Below are 20,180 nucleotides of genomic sequence, written 5' to 3' on the forward strand. Positions count from 1 at the left end.
TTACAGTCTGGTGCAAAACATAGATAAGACAACACATGCAATAAAACCTGAAGTTAAAACTAGACCTTTGTTTGTTTTTTATTTTATTCTGAAAGGATTCTTCAGGAAGTCGTGCATTACATTTTGCGTAGTTTCACACAGGGCGTCGTGTTTTCGGCAGTTGCAGAAAAGCCTATTTTTTCAGGTGAGAGTTTCTTGTTCTCTTTCGTGTTTTCTGTGTGATTATCACTTTACTGTGTGTTTTCAGACAGTTGTGTACATGTGTTTGTTCTTTTCACACAGTTCAGTGTGTGTTACTGTATATTTTGGCAGTATTTTCCTACTTCCTCAAATGAGATTGGCTCAAGGTGACATACTGTTGGTCCTACAGATAATACTGTCTGTTTGAATTAGTCTGCTTCCAGTTAATTTATTTTGATCATGCTTGGTGTTGTTTTCAGTTTTCTTTGTAAACGTGAGATAAACTAAACTCGTCTGCAGAGATTTGACAGACTGACTGATTAAAACCCAATGCTACTTTTGTGTCAGTTCCCAAATGAAATTTCCTCTTTATCTAACCGTTCTTAAGTGATTTATCACCTTTTAGTATATTATTATTTTCTGTGTTTTGCATTTTATCAGTATAAATCAGGTATTTTTCTGTATTCAATTTACTGATCATAAAGATGATGTCAGGATCTGTGCTTGTGACTCTTTGCTCCTCCCTTTTGGTCATGGACCTGTGCCTGTGCGACCCTCAGCTCCACCTTTTCATTATCATCATCAGATTCACCTGCTGGCGCTGCATGGCTGCAGCCAATTACCTTCAGCCTATTTAAGGCTTTGGTTTGCAGCCATGCAGCGCTGGTCCATTTCTCCATATCCTCTCCATAACCCGGACATTTATTCATATTCATCCACGGACTCTGACCCAGGTTTTGTGCGCTTTTTTTTTAGGGACTCTGTCTCAGCTTTTGTTAGGTTTTCCGTTGTTTGGTTTTCATTTTTTGTTAAATAAACTTGTATTTTTTTTCACTTCAGTACTGTGCATTTGAGTCCTCATTTCCCCTTCGTGACAGATGATCATAGAAGCTCAGATTGAAGTTGAGGGTTTTTATATCAAAAAGAGAGAAAACTCAAGAAAAAGACCGAGGTGAAGTTAGCAGTGGGTTGGATATTCGACGGACATTCAAAAGCCATCGCCTTAGGGACTATCAATAAATTACTGCTCTAAATGTTTTTCTTCAATAGTTTCCCAGTCATGTGACCCAGAGACTCCAAACCAGTCTCAAATTATTATAATAAAGAGGACCTTTAGGAAACACCACTTAATATTTCTCTCCAGTCTATATTATAAATATTCATAAATAAAATAAAATATGAATAATATTCATAAAAATAACATTAATGTAGACTTTCTGGTAATTTGCATGCTTTGTGTTTCCACCACACCCACGGTTTCTGGAAATGTATTTAAATCAGACTCAGTTATTTCAAGAGGAAGTCCCTCTGAATTTCTTTTGATTCAGCAAATGAATGTTGCCCGTCCACTTCTCATAGCTTATATTTATTTGCTCCATTTTCCAGATGATCACACATAAACGAAGTGAAGTTTGTAGAAATGGAATACATCTGCAGCTGCACACCGGATTAACCCTTTCAGTGTCAGAAAAGCTACTGTGTAGTTGTGTTCCTTTTCTTCAGTGGTTTTGTTTTATTGTGTGTTTTAGGGTCAAAACAGGATGGAATAACAGAACAAGACAAAGGGAGGAATTTAAGTTTGACAGGTTTTTACTAAATAAGGCATTCAGAATGTACATCAATATGAGATTTAGGATGTTGAACATGAACTGTGAACTGGAACACACTGAACAACAAGTATTTGAATTTAGGCCCAGTAGTTTTTGTTTCAGGGATATTTTTTTCTAAATCAGTCCAGCTGCTTTTTGACACCTAGTTGACCTCCAAAAAGCAATTACACGGTCAAACCTCAATAATAACACAGTTAAAAAAAAAAAAAAAAAAAAAAAAAAAGCAGCAAAAAAAAAAAAAAACATAACGTGTGCGTATTTGAAAACCCTCGGCCTTCAGTCCACACCAAAGTTTTTGCACATACAGATGGATGGAAGGACGGTCGATGTGACGGATGTGCCCCCCCCCCCCCCCAAACATAATCATGTTGGGCCCTTTCTACAAGAAAATCACTGGAAAAAAATCTGTCGGAGTTGGGGGTGGGGGCGTGATTGTCGGTCAGAGGGGGTGGACAGCGATCCATGATTGTGGGTTTGCTGTTCCTCTAACTCCACAGTTGCCAACCAGACAGTCTGGACAGCCAGTTTCTCCGCACTGCGGGAGGACCTCCCACAGAGGTGTTTTCCCCACCCTTTACTCCACACCCCTCCTTCACCAGAACCATCGTGAGCAAGACCGAGACTTAACCAGGGGCCCGTGAGACAGGGACGGCTGCGCCTCCGCGTCGACGGTACCTGGGTCAGGTACTCACGGTCCTGCTCTGAAAAATGGATCTCATCCACTATAACTTGATTACGCAAAATTAAAATAAATCGATCTAAGATTGATTTTTTTTTTTTTTTTTTACCCAGCCCTAGACCTGTATGTGGAGGATGTTTTGATGAAGCTGTGAGAAAGTGAAAGTGAGCTCCCCTCACCTTATCATTGTTGCTGACTATCTGCTGCCCCCTGCGGTTGAGAACCACTGGTGCATGCCAAAGTTTTTGCATGGTGCACTAAGCATGCTCAGATGTCTATGGAAAGAATAATGTCTATTCTATCAGCACGTCTTGAAATTTCTGCTATTGAGCAAACGGTTGAATTTTTATGAATATTTAAAATTAATCATACATTCAGAACACTCATCACAGACACGACAGGAGTTAAAGGGTTAAACATTGCAATTGAAGGTAAGTGTGGAACACTGTTAGTGTTTGACCAATCAGAGTTCTTCAGCACACAGTCCCACCCCACTAGAATTCTGCGGAATCTGAAAAGTCCTACCCCCCTAACAGAAACTTTTTACAGGGGATGTTAGGGGTTTGGGGAAAGTTTTATACTTCAGTAATTTCGATAGAAATTCACCAAGGTTTTTCAAAGTCCTGGGTAAAGTTAAAGTTCCTGGTAAAGTTCCTGCAGTTGTAAAGGGACTCATGTACTGTGCTCTCTTTGGTGTCCCCAGCAGGTTTCCTGATGTTCAGTCATGGAGTCAGAGACCACCTTCATTCTTCTGGGAAACAGTGGTGCCGGTAAAAGTGCTTCAGGAAACACCATTTTAGGACGAACAGCATTTGAGTCAAAACAGTCTTTTTCATCTGTAACAACTGAAATCTCAGAACAAGCTGGAGCTGTTCTGGGGAAGCAAATCTCAGTGATCGACACTCCAGGTATTTTAGGTCCAGATGGAGAGGAGGAGGACTCATGTGCAGAGGAGGACTTTTTTATGGGGGAAGACTCTCGGGTAGAGGTAAAGATTAAAAACCACTGTGATGAACTCTTGCGGGAAGGCAGATCCTGTGTGTTTCTAATTGTTGTTAAAATAGCTCGATTCACCCGTGAGCAGAAAGACGCTGTGGAAGCAGCTCTCAGGGTCATCGGAAAAGAGCAGGTGAAGAACAGTTACCTGCTGTTCACAGGTGAAGACAAATTAGACAATAAGACTCTGGAGGAGTTCATGAATGAAAATCCAAAAGGTTCTCTTCGGAAACTTGTTAGCATGTTTGGAGAAAGGTATCATGTCTTCAACAACAAAAGCGGAGGACAGAAACAAGTCAAGGAGCTGCTGAAGAAGTCAGGACTCCTCAGATCAGGTGAGAAATGACCTCTGAACCACATCTGTACTATTTATAATCTCTGCATATATGAGGTCCAACGTGAATAAAACTAGTACATTATAACTGAAAGGATGAACTAGAATCACCAGAAGATACAGACAGGAAAAGGAGGAAAAAAGGACACCATGTGACAACCATGTTAACAAACAAATTCACATTATCGCTTAACTCTGCAGTCTTTTATCTCCTCTTTACCTGTGTTATATTCAATTACACACTCAATTAATTGCATAAATATTAATGCTACCACAAGTAATTTCTGACGTGTTACATTTCTTTCTAATCATATCATCACATTCAGTTTAATAAAATGTAGTGCTTTGCTGCTTTTTTACTTTCCACATTTCCACAGTAGCTTATTCATTTGTTCTATTGGTTTATTTGACAGGGACAGCACACATTAATCACCACTGTTGTAAATGCACCAGAGTCAGCCACTTCTCATCTCTCGTCACCCTAAAAACAGTATAAAAACTATCAAGTTAAAGCTATAATGATGGTTTTTGGATGTGTTAACACCAATAAAAGAACAATTCTGACATTTTTGATCACATTCCCATGCTGTATTGTCATTTACTGTTTAAGACAGGCAACACAGACATATAATATACAACAAAATTTTTTTTCAGGTGAATATGTGGGTAATAAAAGTTGGTCAATAAAGGTCATCTGTGTCTAAATTAATCTCTGAATTTCTCTGTAATTGTTGACAGTGTTGCTATTGTAAGTCCTGCCTCTTCTTGATTTTGATTGGTCGTGAGATAGAAATCACATTGATGACTGTTGTCCTAAATGTTTTCAACTGGGAGTTCTCTGAGTTGAAAAAACAATGTGTGCTGAGAGTTGAGGATGGTGCGCGCTGTAAATGCTGGACTGCACAGGGTTTGTATGGAACAGAGGCGCTGCCAGCACATGCAAAAAAATGCTGCCCATGGATACAGGGCCTTGATCTGTCAGTATTTTTAATAAGGGAATCCACATTTTCATACATGTTTAATACAATAATCCATGTTCTTGTCTTTCCTGTAGTTTCAGCGCAGTCGGCCAGGCTGGAGGAAAGGAGGATAGTCCTGCTCGGTCTGCCTGGAGTTGGAAAGAGTTCATCAGGAAACACCATCCTGGGACTACAATCACAGTCGGACTGTTTTAAATCAGGCTGTGACTTCACCTCAGTCACCAAAGAGACTGACAGTAAATCAGCAGAAGTGGAGGGTCGTCGGGTCACTGTGGTCGACACTCCAGGAATCACTGGTGAGGGTTGGGCTCCTAAAAAGTTATTTGAAGAGATCATGAAGTCAATAAAAGCATCTGATCCAGGACCACATGCCTTCATCTTTGTGGTCAAACTCGACAGAATCTCCAAAGCAGATGAGAAACTATTTGAGTTGTTGCCCAAACTGTTTGACCGAGATGCTCCAAAATACTCCATGGTGTTGTTCACACACGTAGATAAGTTAGAAGGTGGAAACATTCTCGCAAAAATTAGAGATAGCAGTGCAGTGTTAACGCTGCTTAGAAAGTGTCGTAATAGATACTGTGAGTTTAACAACAGACAGCCCAGAAACAAGCAGCAGGTAAGACACCTGCTGGATAAAATTAATCAGATGGTCACAGCTAACGGTGGAGGTCACTACACCTCTGACTTGTTCAATAACGTTCACACCTTACCTGTGTCACTTTCCATTAAATGGCATGATGTTCGTGATTCGTTTGAAAAGATTCTCAATGATATAGTCAAATGGTTAAATTCTTCGAGTTCAACAAATGCAAACTCCAATCAAAGCATGGCTCTGACTTCATACAACCCCTTGAAGCCATAGTAAGAACCATGAGAACTTCCCTTTCTTTGGGTTCTTAACTCCAGAAGAAAAGTCGAAAAATACTGGAGATATAGCAAGATGTTTAACAAAGGGCTTCAGTGTTGTATTAATATTCCAAACTCTCAGTAGCAGAGGGAAGTCATGTACCAGAACACAATTATAACTACCAAAATCACCAACAAATTATCACTATATCCACAGACTGTATCACCCACAAGTACAAAGCTAATTGTTTACAAATATCTGTATAGTTATATTGTCAGGTTGTTTTTTTTCTTGAATCTAAAACTTATAGCGGGTTATTTTGACAGTCAGACTAACACTGTGTCTTATAATCTTTCATGTCCTGCATCATGATAGTTTACATTATAGCTCTGTTAGCTTAGCTCTGCTTTTAGACAGAAAACAGCCACAGTAAATCCATAAATCTCTTTTGTTCTCCATACAGTTTGTGTTGTCAATAGCTGCACTAAAGATAAGACAAAATATACTTTATTGATCCCCCAAGGGTGAAATTCAAATGTACAGCAGCACAAGACGATGTGCATCACATACAATAGAAAAAATAAAGATAAAAACTATAAAAATGTGGGTGACTAAAAATAGTAGTAATAATAATAATAATAATAAATTAATAAGTATGCAGTAAGTGACTTTGATAAGTGTGCAAGTGAGTGTCATTGACAGATGCAAAAGTCTGTTCAGGGCAGGATGTACTTTAGGCCAAGCTGCTGTTGTACAGTCTGATGGAACTAGGGAGCATGTGAAACGTTGAGTCCTGCACCTGGGTGGGGTCTATTGAATGACTGAGCTGCCCATCAGCCACAGCTCATCATGCAGAGGGTGAGAGGACTTGTCCATGATTACACAAATTTTGTCCTTCACCCTCCTCTCAGCCACCGTTTCCAGGCTGTCCAGGTCCAGTCCCACCACAGAATGGGCTTTCCTCACCAGCTTGTTGAGCCTGTTGCCCTCACCAGTCCTAACACACACTTCAGCAGACAATAGTGCACTGGCCACCATGGACTGGTAGAAGGATATTGAAGATCTATTTGGAATCGTCCACACAAGGTCTGAACTGTCACATTTTATTCTGAACTGTGGCTCAACAAACAGCAAACTCAGCAAAGATGACATCACATAACTGTTTACCTTCTTAAGGCTCATAATCTAACTCACCTGTGATTTCAGCATCAAACTCCATTCTTTTTATTTATAGCTGAGTCCAGTGGGGAAAACAACAACAGTACTTCTAGATTTTATCAGTTTATTTTTCTGTAGAAGTTGTTTATTAGCAGTTTTAATCCCATCACATCACTCTGATGTTTTGGTGAAAAAACGCACAGAGCAGGTCATGTGATTAGTTTTCCTTACTATGGAAAACCAACAGAGTGACTCACTACACCCTCTAGTGGTTGGTTGGACTGTTGGTATGAATATGTTCCATTCATATCTTTATAATCCAATCCCCTGGTGTGTTTGGATGGTGAGAGGAAGCTGGAGGACCTGAAGAGAAACCATGCAGACACAGGGAGAACATGCAAACTTTACACATGGAGGCCCACGCTGCCCAGGACTGGAATAGAACCCAGGACCCTCTTGCTAGAAGGTGATGATGCCAACACTGCACCACTATGCCGCTAACGTTTGGCAAATGAGATTTAATTTATATCTTGTTTGCTGTTTGTTTGTAACTGGACAGAGCACGTCTAGTCATTGACAATATTCACATGATGGTTTCAGTGTGCCAAGCTGAAAGATCTGATGATCTTAAACAGGACTATTTTTGGAGAAAGACTGACTTGAGACAGCTTGGAGTTTTATGAACACCTCACACCAAACAAGCCAGAGGACAGGAGCCTTAACTTTCATGATTTTATTCTAACAGTGGAAGTTTATCTGTCACATTGTCATCTGGAGTTGGAATATACTTTTTAAAAATGTCTGACATCATGTTGTGTTTATGTTGTGATATCTTCATAGATCTCAGTGTGTAGTGAATGCATGTACAGAATATCATGCCTGTAAATGCTACTGATGTTTTCCTGTAAATGTTCATATGGTGGAACCAGCAGATGTTCTGTTCTTTTGCTGTCCTCAGATCAGCTCACGTGTCATTAATTTAAGCCAACAAAAAGTACAGCTTTGTTATCATCCACTATTTGTTTTGGATATTTTGTTGAAAAAGTATATTGAATCAATAAATTTAGATGAAAAATATTCGTTTTTTTTCCCTCAAATTACTGATCTTTTATTTCAAATTAGCACAAATGCTATGTTTCGGCTGGCCTGGGAACGCCTCGGGATCCCCCCGGAAGAGCTGGAGGAGGTGTCTGGGGAGAGGGAAGTCTGGGCATCCCTGCTTAGACTGTTACCCCCGCGACCCGGCCCCGGATAAGCGGAAGAGAATGGATGGCTATGTTTCAGAGACTAGTTTAATTTTGGGCTGAGAGTTTGACTCTTTTTATTCATTTACTGAATATAATGTAACACTTTTTACAGTGATAAACATATTATGCATAGTCTTTGGAAATTTTCATATGATCCATATGAAGCTGACAGAAAAACTCCACCACTTTATTGTATTATTTGAAGATAAATTTTGCTGAGATTGTTGCTCTTACATTTGATTTATTCATAGTCAAACCACATGCGGATAGAAGGTGGTGCAAAGGTGAGGATCTGAGTCAGGACAACACTTATATTATGTTCACACTTGAGGTGAAAGTGGCCCAGATCTGACTTTTTGCTCATATGTGATGAGTATGTGATTTTTTTTTTAACAATCTGAACAAATCAGGGTTTTTTTTCCTAACCAGACCCAGACCACTTTAATGTATAAAATGTAATGTTCATTTTTGATGTTTGCGTGGATTGTCAATATTGACCTGAAAACAGAACAGGTGAATTGAGCCACAAATATGAACAAATTGAACTTCAGACAAATGTATTTAAACCTTTATTACAGTACCGTATTGGATCATTTTTCACTCATTAAAATAGTTTTATTATGTTTTGTGTTTTAAATGTGTTTATACTGTTAAAAAGTATTACCTATGCATCACATGAACATGGATTATCACCTAATAAAGAGTTTATTTTATTTACAGGTTTTATCAGTAAACACCAACACCAAACTTCCATTCTGAAAGTGTAACCCGTCAAAGTAAAAAGACATGTAAACATAATATGTAACTCCTCTTCATCCTCTTCATCAGAACACAGTTATCTGCTCTTCCTCCTCCTCCTCCTCAGGTGTCTGCAAACATAAACAATTTTCTACTGTTCGCTGTACCATTAAATACCTGCCAATAAAAATGTGTGTAAAATAAACAAATGTCTATTTTTTTTTTTTTTTTGCTGTTGGTATGAAATGTAAGACATTTGTTAGAAACATGACTCATTTTACAGACAATGGGTGATTAAATTATCAGGAGAGAAAAGTATCTTTATAACAGGATGAGATAAATACGATAAATGTAATAAATATAATGTGCTTACAAGGAACAGCAATGTGTGGTGGATGATGAACTCTTTGATGAGTCGCAGCAGATCCTGGTTTATAGTCTGAAACAGAGATGGGAGCAGAACCACCGCCAGATTGTGAGCCGACATCTTGTTCACCTGAGAGAACACCTGGACACTGAAGAGAAGGAGCGAGTTAGTGGATAAATACAACAGGTAACAGGTAACATACCTCTGAACTAAATGTGTCTTACATGTAGAAGTGTCCAAACAGTGCACTCAGTGTTGCTCGACTGTCATCAGATAGTTTCCGTAGTAACTGTCTGTAAGATGAAAATCTGGATCGTTCATCTGAAACCCCTGAGGAAGAAAAAAACAGGAGAAGGAGAAGAAGAGTCAGGTCAATCCTGTGTGGCCACTGTTTTCACATCAAAATCTGTTACTGCAAATTGATAATTAATAAGTCATAATGACCTTGACCTTTGACCCCTGGCCACTAAAACTGAATCAGTGTGTCCTTAAGTCCAAGTGAATATTTATGCCAAATTCTGTACTAAACCATTCTTGAGATATCACTTGTTAAACATAATGGATATCAACCACTGGAGAAACCTTGTAGAGATGAATGGATGTCCCCAAATGCTGAGGATTACAACAATAATACACACAGTACTACTCAGTACTATACAGAAACACATTTATATTCTACAAAACCTCTGAATAAAACTCTTATTACTTGTATTTATTATTAGATTTATGCATTACATTCACACATTGCTGACTATTTCAATGTTCACTTTGAATAATCACCTATTTATGGTGATTTTTGACTTGAACAGACTCATTACTGTTATAGGGTTGCTCTGTGCTTGTTTGGTTCCTCAGGGTTGTTTTGGATCTTCTAGAACTTCACTATAAACCCTCATATGTAACTGCTTTGTTCTCTGTGATCTTTGCTGTTGTGAAGTTGGTTATGATATAAAGTAGGAGAGATGGAAGCTCTAGGGTTCAAGGTTCAAGTTTTCAGTGCAAAGCATCTTTACTCAGCACAGCCTTTCTTACTTTGTCATTATATGTCAGCAGTTCCATCAAGTACTATCAGGTATTATTTTTAGTACTAGCTTCACCTAAGTTCCAAGGAAGCTGATGAGATAGTGAGCATGATGTCAAGCCATGCAGATCAGTCTTTGCTTGACCCAGAATTATGCATTTTTCACTCATTTTTAAATAGCCAAACCATAGATGAGGAGCTTAATCAACTATACAGGGTGGGGAAGCAAAATTTACAATATTTTGAGGCAGGGATTGAAAGACAGTGTATGACCAATTAGTTTATTGAAAGTCATGAGAATTTATTTGCCACAAGAAAATTTACATAATAGAAAATGTTTTTATTCTATGTGTCCTTCTTTCTCAATAACTGCCTTCACACGCTTCCTGAAACTTGCGCAAGTGTTCCTCAAATATTCAGGTGACAACTTCTCCCATTCTTATTTAATAGTATCTTCCAGACTTTCTCGTAATAGTTTTGCTCATAGTCATTCTCTTCTTTCCATTATAAACAGTCTTTATGGACACTCCAACTATTTTTGAAATCTCCTTTGGTGTGATGAGTGCATTCAGCAAATCACACACTCTTTGACGTTTGCTTTCCTGATTACTCATATGGGCAAAAGTTTCTGAAAAGGTATGGATAATAGTGTTAGGTATGATTATGACGTCAATATATGTTTGGTTTCAAAACAATTGACGTAGTGCCTGCTGAGAAAAAACAACTAAATGTTCTTTGTAAATTTTGCTTCCCCACCCTGTATTCTCACATGAAAAAATTAAAACATAAAAAATATCTAACTTACAGTTCTAAATGTCCTCCTCTACTATTGCTATGTCACTCATAGTAGCAGTCACAATAAAGATGACATCACAATATGTTTACGTTGCATTGCTATGACAACCAGCATCTCTAAGAGGGTAGTATGCCTGCAGTTGAAATGCAGTGTCGGTACCAAAACCAAACCGAGCTGAGTATAGTCAAGATGAGTTGAGTGATAGTCAGTTGAAAAATGTTGCAAAAAAAGTTAAATTTTCTGTTTGTACCTAACTCAGAGTATCTTTCTGCAGCTTAAATTCCAACAGTATAACCACATAAACCTTACAAGTACTTCCACTTCTCAAAACTAACTCAAACTAAACTGAAATCAAAGACCAATCTTTACAACTCAAAAGATGACTCAAACATTTTAAGCTGTGAGAACTTACTACACACAGCACTAGTATACTGTAGTGTATCCTGAATATGGGATCTGGATCTCTTTTATCCCTTCTCCACTGAGGTGGTTCCAGATCCACTTTGGATCTGGTGTCTTGCATTGTCTAACATTAGCATATACAGGGTGGTAATGATATGGAAGTCAAACTGTTTCCAACTCCAGACCAGAACCAGCACTAGATCTGTATTGATGGAGTGGTGGTATTTCTGGTTCTGGTTCAAATTTCAGATGTGGTTGTGGTAGAGTTTCAGGTTGTGGATCTGTACTGGTGGTGTGAAGCAACAGTATCCCGTGCTCTTGTGGAATCAGGCTCTACTCCCTGTACTGTAGTATATTCTGGTTCTGGTTCTGTCAGTGGTTCTGCTTTGGTTTTGTTGTTCCATACCTGCAGCGTACAGCCACTGTGGTATGTCTCTTTCAGGGATCAGATTTGTATGTCGGATTAACTGTTTGAGGGTGGAGCTTGCATCCAGAACTCCTTGCTCATCACTCTCTAAAGGGGCAGAGCTTGGTGATGTCATCAGGGCCTCCACTAGTTGGCTGACTTTAGGAGCAAGACCACAGCGTCTGTAGACACCCTCCACCTTCAGACCTGAAAATAAACCAAACAATATGAAAGTAAACAACTCATGGAAACACATCAGAATCATTTAATTCAGCTACACTACATCGACTATATAGACACAAAATTCGTTTAAAAGAGGCAAGTTCACATTTTTTCATACGCAGACCTGCATCTGTCCTTTCTTGTGTTTTTACTACAATGTTTCTAATAATGAGATATAAAATCATAACAACATCCCATTTATTTCTACAGGTACACAAACATTTGTAACACTGGACTTGTTTAATTTGTCTCCATAAAATCAAGTGTCTGGATCCATCCACAATCAATTTTCAGAATAAGTAACTGGATATTGGTGTCATTCCCCATATGTACCTCCACTTTATCATGATGGAAGGTCTGAACTCCATAATGATCTTAAGTGCTACATTAGGGCGTCTCAAAAATCACTTTTCTCTTCAGATCACAGTGTTATTTAAACCAGTTAATCTCCAACATGATAATAGCCCCCCCAAAAATTTCAGCAAAATCCATCAACGTTTGACCCCCCCCCACCACCACAAAGTATGAAGGGCCCATCAAAAAATGCTGTTTTTAAATGCATTACCATGCTTAATGGTAAAGTGCCTAAAGTAAAGACATCCATACAGCGTCACATGTGGTACCTGACTGAGTGTCTTGTGGTACTAAGTCTCTTTGATAAAGAAATACCGATAGAAACCAAAGCAGCCATGGCAAGACAACTGCAGGCCAAGCCCAAACCTGTAGGATTCACAAGAGGAAAGCCCACCTTTCCCACACAGAAGTTCCTGCATGGGCAGCAGCCTGACCTGGATGATCTTGTGGGACCCCAGTCCAGTCCTGGCTGATATTTGACCTTCTAGGCATGGATGGGGCATGGCTGGAAGCACCCACAGAGCAGTGGGAGGAAGAGCACGGAGAAATGAGGGCTATTGTCTCGGGCGACACGGTGGTGCAGTGGTTAGCACTGGTGCCTCACAGCAAGAAGGTCCTGGGTTCTATTTCAACACCAGTCGATGGGGGTGGGACCTTTCTGTGTGGAGTTTGCATGTTCTGTGTGGGTTCTTTCCAGGTACTCTGGCTTCCTCCCACCAACCAAAGACATGCACTGATAGGTTAATTGGTTAATCTAAATTGTCCATAGGTGTGAATGTGAGAGTGATTGTTTGTCTCTATATGTTCAGCCCTGTGATGAACTGGAGGCTTGTCCAGGGTGTACCCCGCCTTTGCCCCTATGTAGCTGGGATAGGCTCCAGCGACCCCTGTGACCCTAGTGAGGATAAAGCGGGTTCAGAAAATGAATGAATGAATGTCTCGGCGCTATCTGTCATTAACGATGCTGCAGAAAGAGGTGTTAAGGACATCCAAGATTATGCCAATGCAGCCATGGATGGTGCCCACAGAGGGAACATCATCTTAGTGTCTAGTTCCCACAGACTCGAGCTACCAGAGTTTCTCAAGAATGAAATGGAAGAGAAGCTATAGAGCAAGTAATATCTGAATAAATTGTGAAATGCACGTTTTTAAAGTATGTCCAGATGATCAGAACCATGTCATCATTAAAGTCTTTGATTTACACAACCTTAAATCTTGTATTTAGCCTTATTATTTAAGTGTTCAGCTATATTTGTCTTTAACTAAAACTTGTGTGTTGCTGAAAAGGGGTTTAAGAAAATAGACTTTGTGTTCAACTAGATTTACTGTTCTGAATTTCTTTCTATTTCAAGTTTTTAGCCTGTAATTGAGTTATTTTATCTTAAAATCACCTTATTTTCACTTATATATCACCTGATACAATAACGTATGAATTTGATATTACAGGGACACTGTAAAATACCAGAAAAAACAATTTGTGGACACTTCAGACCTCATTATATGTGATTTTCTGGGTTAAATGAGTGTTTTTTGATGTTTTTTAACAGGCCCTTCATACTTTGTGGTGGGGGGGTCAAACTAGATGGATTTTACTGAAATTTTTGGGGGGGCTATTATCATGTTGGAGATTAACTGGTTTAAATAACACCGTGATCTGAAGAGAAAAGTGATTTTTGAGACGCCCTATGCTACATTCACAGGGCACTCATCCCCAAGGAAGACTAACTGACCCAATCTGAGGGCTCAAACTAGGAGCTAATGAAGCAACCACAAGTAGAAAATAAGGAAGGGACCAGAGGACTTCACCCCTGGATCTTGACCAGGCTTAGCGTAAAGGAGGGCCAGAGGGCCAGCTGTGTACCATGACACCAGGACCTGCAGCCTGACCCATATGGTCCCTGCTGCAGGGTCTGCTGCTTTGTGCTTCAGCTGGCAAATGAAGGAAGGTGCACTGGTTTCCCTGGTGCCCAAACTGGTTTTATGGATATGGAGAAAGATTTGGAGAAAGAGCCTGAACTGATGTAAGAAAGAGATCCTGACTATCAGATCAGTCCTAACTACATATTGTCAGGTTCACCCAACGAACAGTGCCACTTCTGGAAAAAATCTCTTGGAAAGTGACAGACTCCAGCGTGTGCCAAGTTTAGAGCAAGTATGCTGCAGTTTTCCCTGGTGAACTCCTAGTGATGGCTGTTTCTGCACTTATGAATGGCTAGGTTCCTGGAGTAGATAATCAGGCTGATTCTGGAGGAACAATGTTTTTTGTCCTGTCATGAAACACTGGATATGTTTTACAACCATCCCAAATAACATGGTTATGGGCCCTAAACACAGTGTGAAGGAAGAGGGGGAAGGATGGAGTGGGAGTTCTACAGGGAGTGATCAGTGCTGTATCGGTGGTGATGTGGATATTGTACTAGTCAGCTGTAGTAAAGTTTACTGGCCCTTCTAATTTACCGTCTGTGGTTAGTGATCAAATGAACAAAATCACAGATACAAGAGGTGGAAGTGAGTTTCCTCCACAGGGTTTCTAGGTTCTTCTTAGAGATAAGAGTAAGGAATTTTGTTATTGGGAGAAGGTCAGTGTACCTGTTCAGGTGGTTCATATGGTTTACACTGCAAAAATCAAAACCTTACCAAGTGTATTTTCCTCATTTCTAGTCAAAATATCTCACCACACTTAAAATAGAATTTCTCTTTTTTCCAGTGTAGGATGCCTCCCTGGTATAATAGGTCCTAGTGGTGTGACCTGAGGCCTGCCTGATCTGGTCTAAGTGATGTGGTTTAATGTGTCTAACCAGTCTAACTGGTCTGTTCAAATGGTCTGACCATGGCTGGTGATGTGGGAGATGCAGCGTTCGAACCCTGGAGGCACCGATCCTCTGCAGGTCGATGGGTACAGAGGAGCTGCCTTCTGATTGGTCAGAGTGGTGTTCAAGTGTGTGAACCAAGACTGACAGCTGCTCTGCTTCTCAAACCGCACAGACACACACCTGGAGAGAGGGACATATATGTCTGAGGAAGCTCAGCCAATCACAGCACAGGAAACAATCTATTTAGATCACTTGACTAGTCTTCAAATCACAGCATGGAAACTCACCCATCTGCAGTAGCAATGGTGATGGTGTTTTTAGACAGATCCATCTCTGAAACACATTTAAAAACACTTTTAATCCAAAGTTCATCTGTCAGGGTCAAAGGTTAAATGTTATTTGGATGTATGTGTTATCTGGACTGTATGTAGATGCTGAACTGGTTGTGTCAGTATATTTGTGTCTATTTTGTTTTTGCTTCTTTACTTCTGTGTTTTACAGTGGTGTGTAACATAGCCTGTAGCAACACCTTCTGACAACGCCACACAACATAATGTATTTGCACCAAATTTTGTTTTATTAGGAAGCTTTCTAAAGGTTTGTTATGAACTGTTTTATCATTGTATGGAAACATTATATATGTTTGCTCCACCATTTACTTCTATGTTTACAGGGATTTGAGACTTCCAATATGGCTGACACCTTGATCTATATGTATATATCATATATGTCTCTGTGTCTGTTACCATGTTGACTGAGTTCACTCAGTGGCATCCTCAGAGTCTGCTGAGTGTGTCCATGGGTGGGGTAAACACTGACTCCACCCCTCCAAAGAAGCAGCCAAGCATCTGAATGGCTAGAATCTCTACCAACTTCAACGACACACACTTTACTGATGGCTGAAGCCCCGCCTACCTCTACCTCAGCCACACCTACAGGAAGAATCACCTGGAACCAAGACCATGTTTATGTTAGAATGGATTCACCAGCTGTGTTTCACCGCTACCTATATGTACAATGAATAAACTGACTTAAAAGCTCGAAGATTTTGACTTAACAAGATATCATTCTCTTGTCAAATGAGTTGTCACGATGGCAAATGACCCACTGACAATATTATATTAGAGTGCTTGTGTTTACACTTTTATCACCTGGATGTCTGTGGTGACAGTTGGTGACCAGTAGTGATGTGGGTTCCATCACTACAGTGGCCTGTGACCCGTCACAGTTAGTCAACATAAGGCCTGAACCCACACAGAGCCCGCTGTCACACAGAGGTGAGACAGTCAGTGTGTACCAGGTGCCAAAGTATTTGTTCATATTGAGTAAGTACAACATTTTCATCTTCACCAAGACAGTTGCATATACAATGCAGCCCACTAAAGTCTAATTTCACCAGACACATAATACAATGCAAACAAAAACAGCAACAGAATTTGTATCTCTTTTCACACAGCTATAATTATAGCCTATTTACACCAGCACAAACTAATTCTGTATCTACAGTAAACTGCACGACAATAAGGTGCTGTTGGATGTGAAGGAGAAAGAGAAAAAAAGAGAGACCCTCTGTTCCATAGTATCTACAGACGTTAGTCTGTGGTAGGACTACTCTGATAGATTATCAACTGGGACATTAAACATGACAAAGGTGTGACATCATGAACCATGGCTATGTGTAATATCTATTTCTGTGCACACACCACCTCAGATAAAATCCAACTTTATGGTAATCGCTGTGATCACTATAATGGCTTGGACACATCAGTTCCAACTGTCAGATGATTATGCTGCTAGAAGACATCACATTAAACTCTATGAAGTGTACATTAAAAAAAAGAATAAAATATCTGCATTTACCATTATCACCAACAGGGGTCCCTATATAGCCAAACTAAAGTAAAAATCTCAGAATTTACATTAAAGAGAACCCTGATCCATACAATCCAGAGTCTTAAAGTGGACTCAGAGTCCTCAGAGCAGGTTTACCTTCAGGATGTGGATCAGGTGGGTCAGCAGCTCATCTCTGCTGTCGGCCGCACAGATCAGCTCATCAGTGAGTGTCACTAACTCAAAGTGAGGAGATGATCTGATTGGAAAAAGGTGAAATGCATGGATAAAAACATAAACACCAGAAAAGTTGGGGAAGAAGACAAACAGAATAAACACAAAATTAAGAAGAAGAAAAAAAAACATGAATGGAAAAAAGAGAAATCAAAATCAACATTTCTTTGTAGTATTGATCTGTGTTTGAGGTGAAGTAATTGACCTTTTTACAGTTGAGGACGTGCTAGTATTTTTGCTATACGCAGTAGTAATACTGTTAGAAATATAAGTATTATTAGTACCAACGGTACTAGTAGTTCTTATAGCAGTACCAGGGGTTGTATTTTTCACAGTAATAAAGTGTCTTTGAGATAAGCTTGCATTATCATTAATACTATCAGCAGTAGAATTAATGGTAGTGGCAGTATTACTAGTATCAACAGCAGTAGTACTATCACTAGTAGTTGATAAGTATTTAGTACTAGTAGTAGCATATTTGGTGGTATGTACTTTTGCATGAGGGAAACAGAACTTCTCACAAACTGAGGATGCAGTATGAGTGGTAGCAGTAATATCAATAGTAGTATCAGCATAGTACTGACCCATCTTTGAGGTAAACTGACAGGACTTCTCGCAGGTCAAGGACGTCACACGCTGCTGCATCATTTTCCAACGAGAACAGGAATCGATCTTCCTCCAATTTACCATGAAGCTCCTCCTCCTCCTCACCTGCACACAAACACAGGTGAGTCAGACTGTGATGATGTCACAATAGATCATTTTTTTAACCCAGTGTTGTACCTGAGGGGGGGGAGTCACGTCTCCCATTGGCTGACTGAGGCCGGTAAGGTGGGACCTCTGAAAAGAAATGAAACACAATGCATTTATGTTATTTGTTACACAATGGGGGCAACATGGTGATCATATCATATCATATGGTGATCATAGTTTTTTTCTAATTGATTTATTCCTTTGGTACATAACAGTAATGAGCAGGATAATGTGCAGTAGGTCATGTATTATCTGTCAGAGTGTGTTTTGCACTAATGACAGTCTCTCTGTGTATTACTCTTCATGTACCTATGTACTCGTTCAGTCTCAGTAGCTCCGTTTGCAGAGCTTGTCCTGCCCTCTCAGCTACCTGGATGGGGGAGGGGCTTTGAAGGTCTGTCTGACACACCTGTAGACAGGTAAAATAGAATAGTTATTTCACTTGATTACCCAGTCTAGACTCCTGAGTCAGATTCTTTCAGCACTCCGATAGTCTTTTTGTAAGTCCTGATGAATTCACTTTGATTCATTATTTCATTGAAGTGTTGACTCAGTAACTCATTGACTCTTTAGATCTATGTTTCAATAAAACTTCAAGCCCATATAAATCACATATTGATTTGTAGTAAGGTTGTATAAAGTCTCCAGCAAGCAACACTGTACACGACATTACGCACAGCTCAAGTAGAAGAAGCCGAACATTTTGTTGTTATTTTCCATGTAAAATGGGTGTGATGTCTTTTTTTCATTATATTTCATTATATATAGTATTTTAGTCTCTTAGACTTGTTTTCACACTTTATCAGACTATCTGGAAAGACAGGCTAAAAACATCCAAAAGCAACAAAACCCTTTTGTGAAATTATAGTAAAATACAAAACAAAACAAGACAAAACTTTATTTTGCCATTTCCATAAAAGCAAAATTTCGTAATTCACAAAAACTATGTTTATGGAAACACACCTACTGACTCACTGACCCCTCTATCTCTTTCACTCATGGAATCTCTATGTCACTGATTCCTAAGGTTGTGAGTTTAACATTATCAACCAAAGAGAGGAGCAATCAACCCAGTGTTTTTTCCTTTGTATAAAATGATATATGATAAAAATATAAGATATAAGAAATATATGATATAAGAAATGTATAAAAAAAAGTGTGAGTTTAATTAATTATGGATGACCTAAATATATTTACTAAACACATATTGACAATCACAATACCTGACCTTTGCTCCTGAGCAGATCAGAGACATCGTCTCCTCTATGTCGTCTCCACAAACCACCTCACGTAGCCTCTGAAACACAAAAATACACACACTCCAGTTACTGTTTCTGCATTTTTAGGTGATGAAATGTAAACACAGTAAACTCACGGTGATGATTTCAGAGTTACTTTTTTTTTGGTCAAACCACAGTCTGAAATCCAGTCTCCAACAAGCATCACAAATGAGCCGACTCCATCAGTCAGATCCTTTGTCAGAAGAGTCACTGACTGCACATTTTTATTCATAAAGTTGTAAATAATTCAATATGACTGAAAAGAATTACAGTGTCAGATAAATGTAGTAAAGTTCAAAGGCAATATTTACTCTTAGTTGTGATGTAGTGGAAGGATAAAGTTGCTCAATAAGTCACACTCAAGTAAAGAAGAAATACCTCAAATATGACACAATGAACTGCTATTAATATGATTAGTTATGTACTTAGCGTAATAGTAAAATATTTGTCATCATGTTCATTTATATTCAGGCGTTGTGAATGAAATTAAAAAGATTATTTAAACAGGTTTAAATCTTTTTGTCCTGTGGCAGAGGCCTTTTACAATCTTCGTAGGTGGATGATACAGGATTCAGAACTGGATGAAACAATCAGTTGTTTATTTCATGCACGGGGAACAATACAGAGGAACACTGCTTCACCGTGTCTGGTCTGAAAGTTCCAACACCTCCTGGGGTGTTGGTCAATTCTATATTAGACTACGCTACGAGCATAACATGATTGGACAAAAAACATTTACGTCGTATCAGTCAGTTGGTATGTGGAACTTCAGACACGTTTCCCATTCATGGTAGGGTTAAAACACAAAGTGATGTTATTGGTACAACACAGGTGTTGTTTGTTCCTAGATTCTTCAGATATGCTGGAATAAGGATATGTGCTAGCTTGTGTCTGGGGCAAATGAAAGTTGTGGTCAGAAAGAGAGAACTA

General features: G+C 39.3%; 2 protein-coding genes across 5 annotated transcripts in view; one reads left to right on the forward strand and one right to left on the reverse strand.

Moving 5' to 3' along the window:
- Positions 1-140: 140 nt before the first annotated feature.
- Positions 141-8,657, forward strand: LOC115433058 (GTPase IMAP family member 8-like). 3 transcript variants are annotated; one of them, XM_030154258.1, is made up of 3 exons: positions 141-184; positions 3,173-3,800; positions 4,854-8,657. In XM_030154258.1, exons 2-3 carry the CDS (start codon positions 3,194-3,196, stop codon positions 5,642-5,644), a joined length of 1,398 nt encoding a protein of 465 aa, XP_030010118.1. In that variant the 5' UTR covers positions 141-184; positions 3,173-3,193; the 3' UTR covers positions 5,645-8,657. The 3 variants fall into 3 exon arrangements, with proteins under 3 accessions (XP_030010118.1, XP_030010117.1, XP_030010116.1); XM_030154257.1 differs by having other exon boundaries at positions 3,176-3,800; XM_030154256.1 differs by lacking the exon at positions 141-184 and having other exon boundaries at positions 2,858-3,800.
- A 34-nt stretch (positions 8,658-8,691) lies between these two features.
- LOC115433043 (arf-GAP with Rho-GAP domain, ANK repeat and PH domain-containing protein 1) overlaps positions 8,692-20,180 on the reverse strand; it is a 29,666-nt gene continuing 18,177 nt past the window's right edge. Inside the window, exons 15-26 of one of the 2 annotated variants that reach the window (XM_030154234.1) lie at positions 19,199-19,267; positions 18,280-18,379; positions 18,001-18,057; positions 17,802-17,928; positions 17,143-17,242; positions 15,900-16,101; positions 15,441-15,486; positions 15,170-15,333; positions 11,765-11,971; positions 9,364-9,469; positions 9,146-9,287; positions 8,692-8,903 (exon numbers count right to left, since the gene is read on the reverse strand). In XM_030154234.1, coding sequence (XP_030010094.1) covers positions 8,859-8,903; positions 9,146-9,287; positions 9,364-9,469; positions 11,765-11,971; positions 15,170-15,333; positions 15,441-15,486; positions 15,900-16,101; positions 17,143-17,242; positions 17,802-17,928; positions 18,001-18,057; positions 18,280-18,379; positions 19,199-19,267 — 1,365 coding nt within the window. In that variant the 3' untranslated portion in view covers positions 8,692-8,858. Of the gene's footprint in view, positions 8,904-9,145; positions 9,288-9,363; positions 9,470-11,764; positions 11,972-15,169; positions 15,334-15,440; positions 15,487-15,899; positions 16,102-17,142; positions 17,243-17,801; positions 17,929-17,998; positions 18,058-18,279; positions 18,380-19,198; positions 19,268-20,180 lie in introns of both variants that reach the window. The other variant, XM_030154235.1, reaches the window with a different exon arrangement.

Source organism: Sphaeramia orbicularis, chromosome 14 (genome assembly GCF_902148855.1).
Source record: "Sphaeramia orbicularis chromosome 14, fSphaOr1.1, whole genome shotgun sequence".
Lineage (NCBI taxonomy): Eukaryota > Metazoa > Chordata > Actinopteri > Kurtiformes > Apogonidae > Sphaeramia > Sphaeramia orbicularis.

Coding starts and splice junctions, on each gene's coding strand:
- LOC115433058 (XM_030154258.1), top strand. CDS start 3,194: ATGGAGTCAGAGACCACCTTCATTCTTCTGGGAAACAGTGGTGCCGGT. Junction 3,801..4,853: donor GTCAGGACTCCTCAGATCAG/GTGAGAAATGAC, acceptor TCTTTCCTGTAG/TTTCAGCGCAGTCGGCCAGG.